General features: G+C 54.3%; 3 protein-coding genes across 3 annotated transcripts; 1 reads left to right on the top strand and 2 right to left on the bottom strand.

Moving 5' to 3' along the window:
- The first annotated feature begins 1,176 nt into the window (after nucleotides 1-1,176).
- Nucleotides 1,177-3,346, top strand: BDP81DRAFT_10556 (uncharacterized protein). Its single transcript, XM_060581425.1, has 4 exons — nucleotides 1,177-2,216; nucleotides 2,302-2,358; nucleotides 2,450-2,662; nucleotides 2,741-3,346. The coding sequence occupies exons 1-4, from the start codon at nucleotides 1,359-1,361 to the stop codon at nucleotides 3,161-3,163; spliced, it is 1,551 nt and encodes a 516-aa protein (XP_060451863.1). The 5' UTR covers nucleotides 1,177-1,358; the 3' UTR covers nucleotides 3,164-3,346.
- Nucleotides 3,347-8,080: 4,734 nt separating this feature from the next.
- BDP81DRAFT_388711 (thioester reductase domain-containing protein) lies at nucleotides 8,081-11,233 on the bottom strand (the record flags this gene model as incomplete). The annotated part of the gene is made up of 1 exon (XM_060587166.1): nucleotides 8,081-11,233. The coding sequence occupies one exon, from the start codon at nucleotides 11,231-11,233 to the stop codon at nucleotides 8,081-8,083; it is 3,153 nt and encodes a 1,050-aa protein (XP_060451864.1).
- Nucleotides 11,234-12,983: 1,750 nt separating this feature from the next.
- BDP81DRAFT_413531 (uncharacterized protein) lies at nucleotides 12,984-13,611 on the bottom strand (the record flags this gene model as incomplete). Its single annotated transcript, XM_060589293.1, has 1 exon — nucleotides 12,984-13,611. A coding segment is annotated over exon 1 (163 nt), but the record flags the coding sequence as incomplete, so codon positions are not given.
- Between the last annotated feature and the right edge of the window lie 252 nt (nucleotides 13,612-13,863).

Here is a 13,863-nt window from a genome sequence, read left to right on the forward strand (position 1 = left end):
CTGGAGATAGCACTGCAAAAGAAGGTTCACTCATATCGAATTGATCTCGGCCCTGGCCCAACCGCCCGCTGCTCCCCTCTCCCGGATCACCCCTCTCCCGGATCACCCCTCTCCCGGATCACCCCTCCACTTCCAAACCCCTGGCTGTTCACTTTGATCCTTGCCTTGGTCCCCTGGCCCTTCTCCCAGACCCCGGCCTCTTTGTACGTTTTGGGCTCCAGTCTCCCAAGATTATCTACTGCACGCTATCATTGTGTCGTACGTACGGATACGTACCCGTACCCGGCTCTGGCTCTCCTGCGCATCCGCTACGCGTCTGTCTGCAGAAATTGGGCATCTTCCGTCCGCTGGAACCCAGGTTCACCAGTCACGTTGCAGGGCGCAGACGTACGCAGTATAGTACGTATGTGCCTGGGTAGGCGACAGGGCCGACAAAGCACGCGTGAGCGAACGACGACAAGGCAGAGAGATACTTACTGAAAGGGTGATGGGGGCCAGGCCGCAGAGAGACTCTGAGAGATAGAGAGTGGTGTAGGTATCCATCCGTAACGCGCATTGCTTTTTCCTTTTCGCGATACTCTGAGACTAGGGCCAGCCACCCTGGGGGGTAGTTTCTCGCCTTGCCCTTCTTTTTCTTTTTGATTCAGGCGAGCAACCAGCGAGAAAAAAAACAGCTGGATACCATGGACTCAAACGGTGGTACTGGGGAAATCGCGATTGGGTTCATTGGGTGGTACCTTGGCTCCTTGAGGGATTCCCCCCGATCCCCCCGATGCCCAGCGGTGGGAAGTAGGTAGTCGTCCAGCCAGTAACCAAAATATCGTGAGCGACGCAGCGCAGGGGGGCGTCATTCAATCCGGATCTCCTCCTACATCTCCCGTTCCGTTCTTCACTACATTCACTTCCCGCTTGAACTCTTTGTACAACGCTGTACATCACTTTCATCCACTCCCGGCACGCGCTGTTTGTCTGAGATCTATCTCTCCGCTCCATCGTACATGACCGACTCGCTTCCGCCCGTCCCTTCTCTTCGCCTCTCTCTCTCTTTCTCTCTCTCTCTCTCTCTCCGTACTTTGTGTTCCCTTTCCCATCTGCAGTTACCCGTGGGCGAGCAGCAGGCCAGCAGCAGCAGCATCAATCAAATCATTTCACAGCTGAAGATCCCGTGAGAAGAGCAAGCTGCCAGATACGTAAACGCCCCCGGATACAGGAAACCAGAACCCAGGAACCAGGATCAGGAAACGAAGCACGACCAGACCAGACCAACCCAGACACTAGGGGTCCTTTTCGTCCCCGGCTCTGCCGCCCTTTTACTTCAAGCACCCTCCAGGAGCACAACATCTTCGCCCCCGCGTAACATGAGCCTGACAGTCTCCAATCGATTCGTCGGGCATCAGAATTCTCTTGGGGGAGGTGATTTTCATCCGTTCCCCTCGCCACGTCATGGGTCTCTCATGTACAGCCAACAATGGCCACCAACACGTCCGGCTGTCGTCCAGGCCCAGCCACAAGAACGCGAGACGTCTGCTGCTTCCTTGATACCCTCGCACAACAGCAGCGGCAGCGGCGGCAATAGCAGTAGCAGCCGCCAAGGCACGGGACCTCCCCGCTTTGGTAAACCGCCAGATGCTGCTGGTGGCCCGGCCTCTTCGTCGGCCTCGGCGGTCATCACGAGAGGAGGTGCAGCAAATGCCGGTCCCGGTGGCGGTGGGGATATTCACAGCCAAGGGGGTGCCAACGACGGCACGTTTTCCGCCAAGGTAGCACAACAACAGCAGCCCGCTCCGGCTCCGGCTGCCGGGATCATCAATCCATTCGACCTATCCGCCGCCGAGCCCTCACAGCCGCGTCACGTTCTCGTCCGCGTAGACGGAGACACGGGGTTCTACCTCGGCAACGCCGTCGGCCGCCCGGCGCCGCAGGAGTTCTCTCTTCCGACGGAGGTGGACGGATCGCGGTCCGTGGCCAACGGAGACCAGATCCAGACCGGATGGAGCATCGACTACTACGGCCTCTCACGCAGCCGCCACGAGTACGGCAATGGTATCGGTTGGCGGTGCCAGGAATCGGAGGCCGTGGCGGACGCGCAGGGGAACTTTGGCTGGCCGAGGAAGTACGTGTGTTCCATATGCTGTCTGCGATGGAACGCCATGCCTTTGCCCGCCAAGGTGATTCGGGGTGATGTCAGCCAAAAGGACCGGATTGAACTGAGGATAGTACGTGCCCGCTACACACATTTCTTTGTTTTATGAAATGATGTTCCAAGTGAGGAGAGGCAGCAAATGCTTACCAAACGCGCAGCCAAATCCGGCAGATGCCCGGAGAGACCCCGGATTCTCTCGGCCGGGATGCTCAGAGGTACGTTTTTTGGACGCGCGCCGGTTTGGGTTTGAGACAAACTCGATCTTGAGGTGAACTTTATGAGTTGACAAGTGCCGGGGACCCCCAGTTACACTACTACCTCGATCATGAAGGACCCGGAAACGAGCCGTGCGTCCGGGGCCTTTGTCAAAAGTGCCGGCCGGTGTCTTTCCTGCCGGACTCGCAGCCGACGACCCACTGTTGTCCGCCACCAGTCGCCGAGCCGGGCTACCTCAAGGAGATTTACCGGTGCATCATGGACAACTGCCCGTTCCTTACGGATACCCGGCGAGAGATGAAGGTATGACACAGCCAACAAGACTGAACGCTGTTTCTTCTCAACGCATCTTTTGAATCATGATCTCTAACACCGTACCAGGCCCATCTCCATTCCCCAAGAAAGAACGGCCACAAATCCTACCTCACATCCCTCGCCGGCCGCATCGAGCACGGCCAACCCCTCAGCGCAATCGACAAGGAAATCGCCTCCCGCCTGATGCTCATGTTCAACGACCGCGACGCCCGCGGACAAAAGTCCATCTCGCAGCCCATCAACACCGTCCTGGGCGCAGAGGACGTCAGTAGTCCCGCCATCCTGCGCGAACACACGCAGTGGATGTCGTACCTGGGTCTTCACACGCCCGAGCTGCACCGGCGGGATTTCTGGGACCCGCGGACGGGCGGGTGGTATTATCGCGAGTACAACATGGACGACGTCTTTGAGGACGCGTGCGAGAATGTGAGGATTATTTCGCATGCTACGGGGAGGCCGGTGAAGCCGTCTGATTTCCTGTGGCGTTGAGATGGGGGATCCTCTCGTTTCAGAGACTGTTTGGAGGAGAAGAATCACCATTGTACCTCTATTTGAAAACGGCGTTGGCTCAACAACACACGACTTGAGCAGGGGAGGAAAGAGGAGGGGCGTATCACGACTTGATGCTTTGTTATGACCGACAACAGAAAAACCGACAAGAGAAAACAGGACCTTCAGCCCAGCAAGGGGCTTCGAAAACTTGCAAGATTAGACGACGGAACAGACGGAGCGCACTCAAGGCTGTCAGGCTGCAACGAAGGGGTGCGTATTACCATGGATTATGGGGGCGTATTATCTTCTTCTTCACATTACCGGCTTCATGAAAGGGGACAAGGGCATTTCGTTATTGAACCATGAGGTGTTCGGAGGGAGCTACTAGGCTCCCTATCTTTTTTCTCTATGCTTCCGCGGCGAGAGAGAGAGGGGGGGCTCTCCGGCATTTTGACGAATCACTGCGGAGGCATCTTTTTTTCAACGGGGAGACTTTGGAAATACCCTTCATGAGCATTACGACGGAGCGGGGCTTTCAACGAGATACCGAACGACGGGGCCTTTCCTCGGAGAAGCAGAATTTTTGTACTTTAAGAGGTGAGAGGTTTATGGTTACGGAGGCTTGATACATGACCGATTGAATGACTGGCCGGTCGATGACGGCTGGGTTTACTTGGACTCGGATGAACAGGTAGTCAGTAGACGAGGGAGCCCTGAGATAGAGAGGTAGAAGTGTGTGCTGTAATTCAGGTATCTGGGTTTACTTGGAGAAATGAGAGCGACCAACGCCAACTCTGGCATACCAATTTATGACTCCATAACCATTCACCGTTGCGGGGCGGATGGTTGATATACCACGCGTAGGATATGGCTAACGAGCAAAGCGTAACGTCTTAGCGAGGTGGACTACACAACGAGTGCGTCGTTGGTTTTTACGATCTCCGTTGAGTCGAAGAGATCCGTCTACGACACTTGCTTCCCTCGTCTTTGTCATGGAGATGAAGCACTGGTGGTGACGCGGTGTTCCAGACTCTGGACATCCTAACCATATGCACGCAGAATCGGAAGACAGTATTGGCTTCGCGTTGGACTAAAGCGCATGTTGGCTGCTGAGACCTGATAGGCCACTCAGATTCCGGATACTCAAGTAACGCAGTAGCTGTTCCTAGCTCTTGTTTTCCAGAAACAAGCCTTGACGATGGCTGCTGCGGGAAAGTAAGGGAACAGGTGATCGCAACAACAAGGAGACAGTTACAACTTCCGCACCGCAGATATTGACTTTAAACTTGGGTTTTGTTTGTAACTCTCATCGATTTCTCAAGCTTACTGCAGACCCAACTGACTAACTGTTATCCCTTTGACTGCTGGATGGCGTCATTATGTCCGTCTTCAGTCTTTCTCTAATTTCGCCCTATTTCAAGATTATTCATAGGCGGATATAAGGGAGATAGGGTCGGATTATTAGATTATTTGCTATTCCCCTTCTTAAAGTACGAACATATGTACTGACGCCATCTAGCAGTTGATGGGATAATGTTGCTTCACGACCCATTTGTAAAAGGGTATTCCCGAAGCCCTAGGCTGTAGGCCCTTGTGGCGATGGGCCACGGGCCCTCGTGTTTCTCAACGCTTCCAATGTTCCGATGTTTTTTTTGTTTTTTTTTCATTGCTTGAAAGCTCAGGTGACATCTCGATACAGTCTGGGGAGTGTCGCGACTTCACTCGGAAACCTGAGCGGGTTCCGGTCCCCAGACCTCTGTACAACCTTCCGGCGTGTCTTTCATACCCTTCTGGAGTTGGGGCCCAGATATGCTAAAATAAAAAGTTCCATGTCTTCTCTTCTTTCATCGCTCTCCAACCATCGGGGACTTCTTCGTAAAGCTACTCGGGCTTCCTTGTTGGAGATCATGGGTGGAACCGACGTCCCGAGGTTCTTCCCTTTTTTTTCGATCCTTTGATTTGCACCTCGTCTTCGTCTTCGTCCTCTTCTTCTCCTTTTCCCAATTCCATTTTATGACACATGCTTGGGCAATAGTCGTCTTCCGCACCCTTGCAATTGCTTGGTCCACCGCAGAGTGAGTAATTTTCTTCGTTTGGTCCGAGACAGATGATTGGGTTGGCGCGCATCAGTGCTTTATGAGGGGGGTCTTCTCCAGTCAGACGGGCCTTTCCATGTCCACGGGGTGGACTGGGACTGTCTTGCTCATGGCTGAGCGTAGTGTGAGTGTTGAAACCGCTGTTGTTCTGTTGACTCATTTTCTGGTGGTTTTGGGGCTGCCTGATATTGAGGTATATTTTCTTGGGAGGAGGTGGTGGCGTCTGATGGTGATTTTCGAGCAGTGTTTGATGGAACTAAGTAAATCTCTATGCTGCGTAACCGAACTACTTCCAATTATCAAGTTTACATATAAGTAGATTGTTGTTGGTAAAACAGAGACAAAAGCAGCTGTTCGTTCTTTGATGCTCGAACACAGCGGAGGGTGTGAAAGACAGCTATTCGTCTTTGACGTCTGAACAGCGTCAAGAGCGCCAGAGAGTAAACAAGCAATGTCAGGCCATTGACAGTCTCAAATTATCAGCAGACGGCATTAGAAACGTAGTTTCTTCGAGATTTGAAATCAAACTGCCTTGTAAGTGAGAGAACGTCATAGCTGCCGGCTCGAGATGACTTACCTGGATTCATGATACCCGCAATGCGCAACCTCACATTGGGTATTTGTCTTGGTTCCTCTCATCCGCCGCCCTACTTCTCCGACCATGGCACACTCTGATACATCCCTGGGCCACAACTGACCCTCTGCGAATTCCGAGCAAGATCGCCGAACGTCTGGGGTATCAGCCAGAGGGAGCAATGCTAGTTTGAGAAAAATGACCGCAACTAGACTACTGGGAATGGCGTATCTGCTATGGGTCCTACAACCTAAAACTGTTCTGGCCCGAGGTGCATATGGAAAGAGGAGGAGTGGATGGCAGTGGCAAAGAAGAGACCATCCCCATTTTCCACTACGGCATCAACGAAACATGTACTCAGGTTATAACTGTAAGTTTGATCAATGCTGACAGCTTCTTGCAGATACAACAAACAACTCAAATGATTGACTGATAATAAACTGCCTCACAAGCCATCCAAGAACCTGAACCTGAAGCCTTGCTCTACAAGCCTTATAACAACATGTACTGCATTGCCCAAAAATTCCAATGTCGCAATACTGGTTCCTTCTCGGCGAGATACTCGCATGGCTTTTTGATGACGCAATCCGGGGAGACTCTATTCGGAACTCTGAGATGGTCTCGGGCCCCGGGCGTTTACGTGACCCCCCAGCTTGTTGATCGTAGCCGTTCCAGTTTCCTGCCCCAACCCTTTGAGTTTTTGGTTCCATTCTCTTTTCATCTCTGGAACTGATCTTGACTCGATACCGTAAGGGTAAATGTTAACACATTCTCCCTCTAGGGATGAAGCATGACCCCCGTTGTCGCTAGACATGCATGACCCCATTTTCTGATGGCTTTTCGGGTCGAAATTGAGATATCTTTCCACGAAAGGCGTTGGAGATTGACGTTGATTCCTGTGCAGTGATTGGAAAAAGTTATCGACATGTAAGTGAGTGTGCTATGGAACCGAGATATGTTTATTTATTGACTTCGGGTGCACATGGGTCCAGTTTGGAGGCCAAAACTGTTGTTCATTCTTTGATCATTGAACCCAGTGATAAGAGTGGGAAAGGAAGTTGTTTGTTCTTTGACGTCTGAACAGCTTCAACTGTGCGAAAGAGCAAATAAACTGTGCCAGACCACTTGAATGTCTTATTTTGCCAGTAGAATGGCGTATCTACTATGGGTCCTGTAAGCTGAATCTGTCTCGATGGATGTTGATATAAGACTTACAGACCAAGGTGTGGGATTTGATCGAGTTCTTGAATGGGCAGTGGAGCAACATCATTTGACTCAGTTTTCAGATCCGCCGTGAGCTTCTAGCTTTGAGAACAGGTACGAAACACAATCAAGTTTATGCTTCATACATTCCGGAGTAGATATCTGCGACTACCTGCTTGTCACCACGGCCATGAACTCGTCGTTTTCAGTCTCGCGACTCTATCCGGAACTCTGAGAAGGCTTCGGGTCCCCGTTGTTTGTACGATCGTCCGGCTTGTCTGTTATAAGCCTTCCATTTTGCCATCCCTCAGCATCTGCAAGCGCCGCTTCGACTACTGGTCTCGCCGCCGCGCGACTTGTATCGTATCGGAATGGATGTTGTGTCCCCTCCCTAAGCGGAAGTGTTCCAACTGGTCCGACTCGCGTGGGTTCAAGATGAAGGGCGGGTCTGAGGTCCAATGTGTTGATTCCACGCAATGTCGTGGATTATCACAGTCTTTTTTCTGGTTGGATGGAGCAAGAGTATCGCCCTTGGGACCATCGTTATTCTGTTGACTCATTTTCTGGTGTTCTTTGGGTTGCTTGAACTTGAGATGGTCATTCTTCAGGGGCGAGGACGATGGAAGAAGATATCTTGCGTAGAATTTGATGAGACCATCTTCAATAACACGTTCAGTTATCGAGTTTTATATGATTTGGATTTGTTTTGATGATTGAGAAGAGAACGCTAAAATACCATTCATTCCTTGATACTTGATCACATTGAATAGAGTGTGAGAGTCAGCTGTTCACTTTCTGGCGCGTAATCGACAATGGTATCAACTGAATACAGCTGCGCTATCAAGGTTGTCCCTAGTTGGCACGACGGCGAGCGAGGGCGAACAGACTGTGCTGGACTGTTGAATGTCTTGCTGTACAAGCAGATGACGGTGGAAAGAAAAGAAGGTTGTCAGATGCTTGGAATCAAATTGTCATATCTCATCTATGTACATTATTAAAATAGTACTCTATGCTTTCCCAATCCCCAATGTTTGTCATTCTCTAAAACGCCCACTGTCTGCACCAGTTTCGCATCAACTCAGGCGTCACAGCCTGCATCTCCTTCATCGTCTTGCTACTCTTTGTCGTCCGCTCCATGGAGAACTCGACACCCTGTCCCTCGCCCATGGCCAATCCCTGGTAGAAGTCAAGCAGCTTGATACCGGGGTTCTTGTCAACGTCATCCGTGGTCGCCGCGCTGTTCTCCAACAACTCAACCCACTCCTTGAAGGAAACAAGCTTCTTGATGACGCCATCGCCGTAAAACTCCCTCACGGCTTCGGCCAGGGTCTCCCAGGGCACGGTGCGCGGGTTCACGCCGTGGAAGTAGCCGTTGATCTTCTCCAACGGCACGGGGGCAGCAATGCCAGACACCTCGAGGATGAGGTTCGCGATACCCTCGATGGGGGTCCAGTTGACTGTCGCCATGGCGCCGAGGTCACGTGGCAGCACGCCGAGGTACTTTGAGCTGGCGATGATGGTGGGAAGCCACTCCTGGCGGTTCCACACGCCGTCCTTGGACTGCGGGCCCGCGACCTGTCCGACGCGGACGACGGCGGTTGGCACACCCGAGACCTGCGTCGCCTCGTCGAGGATGAGGGAGCTGACCATCTTGGAGCGGCCGTAGCCCGTGCTCGGCAGAGACAGGTCCATCAGCCTCTTCTCCGGGACGGGCCCGGGACCTTGCCAGGTGTCGACGGTGCCGATGGAGCTCACGAAGACGACGGGCACTTTCTTGGCGGCGCGAAGGGAGAAGTCAACCCAGTGGCGGACACCGCGGATGTGCGGCTCGAACGTCTCGACAGAGATGTTGAAGTTGACGGGCCAAGCGTTGTGGATGATGCGGTCTGCTTCCTTGAGAAGGCGGTCGTAGACCTCAGGCTCGAGGCCGAGGTTGCTCTTGGACATGTCGACGCAGAGGAACTCTGCCTTTTTCCAGGTGGTGGCGAGGCCGCGATCGGCGGACATCTTGATCTGTCGCTTGCCGCTGTCTTCGCTGCGGTTGAGGCAGACGACCTTTGACACGGCCGGGTTGTGTTCCATGAAGTCGAGGAGGTAGGAGCCCAGGGCGCCGGTGGTGCCGGTGACGAGGACGGTCTGGCCCTTGTCGTTGGGCGCGGGCTTGGAGCCGTTGCTCTTGGGGAGGTCGCGGGTGTACTTTTGCAGTTGGGCCTCCATGGCGTGCATGTCGTGGTTCGCGCCGTCGCCGTTGCTGTTGGCGGTGGTGTTCTTGCTGACGCGGTCCATGAGGTATGCAGCCAGCTGGCGAGGAGTGGGATGGGCGTAGATGACGCGGGTGGCGATGGCGTCGGCGGTGATGTTTGCGCCGGCGGCCTCGAGGCCCTTGCGGAGGAGGCGGGAGGCGTTGATGACCTGCATGGAGTCGATTCCGGCGCTGAAGAAGTCCGAGTCGGCGGAGAGGGCGCGGCTGCCGAGGGTCTGCTGGAAGAGCTTCTCGATGGAGTCGATCATGCCTTGCTGGGAGGACATGTCAATGTTCACGGACAGCGAGTCAGCTCCGTCCTCGGCCTTGTTGTACCACTCGTCGAGCTCGTCCTTGTAGAGCTTCAGGGCCATGGGACGCTGGATAGTGCCCTTGCCGGCGCGGGGGAAGGGCTTCTCCGGGTTGGTAACGCCGATGAAGGCGCGGCCGATCTGGCCGTGGGCGACGGTCTCCTTGTTCGCCTTGACGACCAGGGGCCAGACATCGTCAATAAACTGCTGGATGTCGTCCTCGGAGGTCAGGGGCTCGGTGGGCTCGAGGATGAGGAGAGGCTGGAAGCGCATGACGCCAGCGACAACGGCACCCTTGACTCTGGGGTGGCCGGTGACGATCTCCTCAATGGTGACGGGGTTGAGCTTCTCGCCGTTGGAGAAGACAATGATGTTGTCGGAGCGGCCGTAGTACATCCAGTGGTTGGGCAAGGTCGGGTGCTTGCGGTACAGGTCCTTTGTGTTGTACTCGTTGACGTCGGGGAAGGTGTAGAAGATGCCCTGGAGGGGGTCCGCCTTTTCCTTGCGGACAATGACCTGTTCGTAGATATCCTCTTCCTCACCACTGGCCTGGCGCCAGTCGACGCCGAGCCTGTCAGAGTCGACGATGAACCACTGCCACAGCTCGTGGTTCTTCTGGAGGTAGTAAGGCAGGGGCGCGGCCTCGGTGAAGGCAATGACGCTAGAGACGGGGACGCCCTCCTTAACAAGGTTATCGCCGGCGCCGCGAGCGAGGTTACCGCCGCCAAAGTTGACGCGCTTGAACTTCTTGAGCGCTGCGATGCCCTCGGGCATGTGGCTCATCTCCTCGAGGATGGCGGGGGGCAGAATCACGTTGTCGATCTTGGCGTACTGTACGGCGTCAATAACAGTCTGCGGCGTCAGGGGCCGGTCCGTGTGGCCCAGCGCGACGGGCCGTCCCCAGTAGATCGCGGCGAACGTTGACATGTAGCAGCCGGCGGCGTGGAAGAGGGGCATCGGCAGGAAGAGGCGGGTGCCGTGCATGATGGATTTTATGCAGTTCTCTGAGCCCATGAAGTCGGGGACGTTGTGGAAGGCGTCGGCGACGGCGATCATGCCGACGCGGGCGACGATGGGCTTCGGCAGCCCTGTGCTGCCGCTCGTGTGCAGGACGACAACGGGGTCGTTTTGTGCCTCTTCGTAGGTCTTTGTGTAGGGGAAATGAGGCACCTCGTCGTCCGAGAGCCAGGCGTCTGCCGAGCTGACCATGATGGCGTCCATGGGGCGCTCTTCCAGCAGGGGTTGGATGACATCCTTGAAGGACGAGTCGAAGCAGATGATGTGGCAATCTGTCTTCTCGAACAGGTTCATCTGGCCTTCAAAGGAGTTTCTCGGTGAGATGAGGAGAGCCTTGTATCCGGCCTTGATACAGGCGATCATGATGATCATGTAGCGGGCATCGTTGGGGCCGATGTAGGTGAGGGTCGGGAAGCTTCCCGGCTCAGGCTTGCCGCGCTTGTCGATGATTCTCTGGGCTATCCGGTTCACCGCGTTGGCGATCTGCTTGTAGGAGATGGGCTTCCAGCCATCTTGAGGGTTCGAGGAGCGGGGGACGGAGAAGAATTCTCTGTGGGGTTCTGACTCTGCGACCTCGTCGAGGACCTGGGGAATCAAGCGCTTTCCGTACTGGGGCTGTGCCATGCTGAAGTAGTATAGTGCTGGTTTGTTAAAAGTAGTAAATTGGTATCGTGTGGTAGCGTTGTTATCGATGGTCGAAGGTGTCAAGTGGTATAAGCTGTATTATATTGCAGTTGTAGATGATAGTCAAGAGACGTGTGAGAGTGAAATGTGTGAATGTGTGTGAGTTCAATACCAAGATTCACGGGGCCAAGCCAGAGTCTTTACATAATCGGAAGAAGCAGAGCTCTCTCCTCACCCAGGTAAAGGTAGCAAAACATAGTTTTGGGTCCAGCATAGTTCTGGGCCCCAGCTATGCGGCGGCATTTTGCCATGATGCTCAAGTCCGTACACCTATCCAGCGAAGAAGGACATAGCTCGGCGAAGGAGTTGAGATCAAGACGTCATGCCCACATGGCAGCAGTTCCACCGTGCTGCAACAAGGACCGGGACCGCTATCGGCCGGTCGGCGCTCCAAGGTGCGCCGGCGCCGCGAGTGGAGCAAAGACTGAAGCAGGAGGAGCAAGAGAGGAGGGAAGAAAAGGCTCGTTTCGAGTTCGTTTGTTGCTCAGTGCTGAACTAAGCCGTGTCTCTAACGCAGGAAGATCGGTCGTTCTCTAGGGGCGAGCCGCGAACTAGTCCAAGGTGTCACCGCTGGTGTGCGGCCTTTGCCCACCTTTGCCCTCGCAAAGTGCCAGAAAGAAGTTCCGGTTTCTAGCGGGGCGCGTACGGGCAGTGTAGGGCGAAAAGGACGGAGGAGTTGAGGACGGAATTCGGCCGTCAAAAGGGGCATACTACGTAGAGGCGAGCGGACGGGGGTGGTGGATACTCTGTGCTTCATCCATGGACCATGGTCCATGGATATTCTCGCTCGAGTCCGAACTGCGATTGCGAAACCGCACTTCGGGTGACATTCACGGCATGTTGAAGGCCTTTTTGATGGGACCTCCTTGCTATTCCACAGTACAGTAACGTACGGATACAGAGTAAGGGAGCAGGTAGATCCCTTGACTGACTTCAGTCTGATAGGCGCGGGCTCGCCGTTCACGAACTGGGCAGCAAACCGGCGAATATTGGACCTGACTGGTCTCAGTCCGACTGTCTGTCAGTTACCCCCTGGGCCCTGGCCGCCTGGATATGCCTCACAGTGACAGGACTACATCTGCAAGAGTGCCTCAACGTTGCAGACGCTACCGTACGCGTGTGTGTGGGGTGGATCAAGGGTCAAGCTTTGATGCTAGGACGGGCCGTGATATCCGCTTTCCTCCTTCGGAGGGCTCGGAGAGAACTTGGTGTGTGATTCGAGAATGTGGGAACCCGATCCAATGGGCTGCGAGCCTGTGAGATGTGGCCCAAGGCCCGATCTCTTCGTATCTCTCGAGTTGCTCAAGCTTCTACTGGCTCTTCTTCTGTGCCTAGGCAATTCCACAACTTGTTTGAATCTGAACGAGTGGCGCCGCAGTCTGCAGTCTGCATCTGCAGAACAAGGGGGGACGGAAAGACGGCTGGCCCGACCAGGATCAGTGATCTTCTGCGAGTATGACTGAGCAAAGCTTGAAAAGAGTAGAGGATCGCACTGGAACGGAACATTTGAGGCGCGGCGGCAGGGCGGGCGGGAAGCGGTCGGCATTTGGCGGCGCACGGGACAGTTTATATTGCAGATCTCCTCCGTTTTCCCTGGGACCGCTGCGCTAACTTCTCTCCGTCTTCACTGGTTCAACTTGTCGTGATTTGTGGTCGTACGGATAGTGTGTGGTGGACAAGGACGAAGAGGATCATCAGAGTTTGGGGCCGGGGGAGTGGCGCATACGTCAGCAACCCATGACCTCACAGCTCACTCACACAAACTCACTTTCACTCTCATTCTCGCCCACACAAGTTGGGCGAAGGGTTTTTAACCGCTGCAGATCTCTGCGACAGAAGCTTCCAATTCGCCTTCTAGTCTGAACTTGGCAAAAGACCCTTACTACGTACGCCCTAGATTGAATAAGGTAGCACTGGCATGCTGCTCTACTACGGTGATCACTGATCAAGAAGAGACACGCAGACACGGACTGGACGTCGGCATATTCACTTCATAGCGCCGGGAATCCTTCAACTCTTTCTGCATTTCGCACGGGGATATCGCAGTTATCTCATGGTGCCTCGGTTTATTCTACTCCGCGGATAGTATCCTTGGACTCTACTCATGAGTAGAGACTCGTAAGACTCAGGCGCACCTGTCGGCCGAGAAGAAACTTGAAGCATCCGTAACTTCAAACGCTGCACTCTCATCACATAGCTATCCCATCTCATCATCCTGCGTCGTCGTCCTCCCTTCCGTGCTGTCTGTCATCAACTGCACCTCTAGTCTTAACTCCACCCTCGTTCTTGCATAGGGCGACCACTCATACACTCACCCGGGAATTGCAACCAAGACCCAACACTAACTCCGGGTGAAACAGCACCTTAAAATGGACGGCCGCATAAAAGGTCCTCGTCGCCTGTCGCGCTCTATCTAGCCTTCCGTCCTTGCTTTGAATAACTAAATCTCTGGGAAAGGCCCGGTTGGTGGCTTCATCCAGACTTTTCTACATGCGTTCGATGCATCGGAACAGCAGAGACCCCTGGCAAGGCCCCATGCGAAGATCTCTCTTCTTCGAAAAACTGCCTAC

This window comes from Colletotrichum phormii (assembly GCF_030913505.1).
Source record: "Colletotrichum phormii strain CBS 102054 chromosome Unknown BDP81scaffold_1, whole genome shotgun sequence".
Classification (NCBI taxonomy): Eukaryota; Fungi; Ascomycota; class Sordariomycetes; order Glomerellales; family Glomerellaceae; genus Colletotrichum; species Colletotrichum phormii.

What these genes read in the sequence shown, in the direction of transcription:
- BDP81DRAFT_10556 (XM_060581425.1), top strand. Translation starts at nt 1,359, where the DNA reads ATGAGCCTGACAGTCTCCAATCGATTCGTCGGGCATCAGAATTCTCTT. An exon ending in CTCGGCCGGGATGCTCAGAG is followed by an intron (nt 2,359 to 2,449) that starts GTACGTTTTTTG and finishes GGGGACCCCCAG; the next exon opens with TTACACTACTACCTCGATCA. An exon ending in ATACCCGGCGAGAGATGAAG is followed by an intron (nt 2,663 to 2,740) that starts GTATGACACAGC and finishes ACACCGTACCAG; the next exon opens with GCCCATCTCCATTCCCCAAG.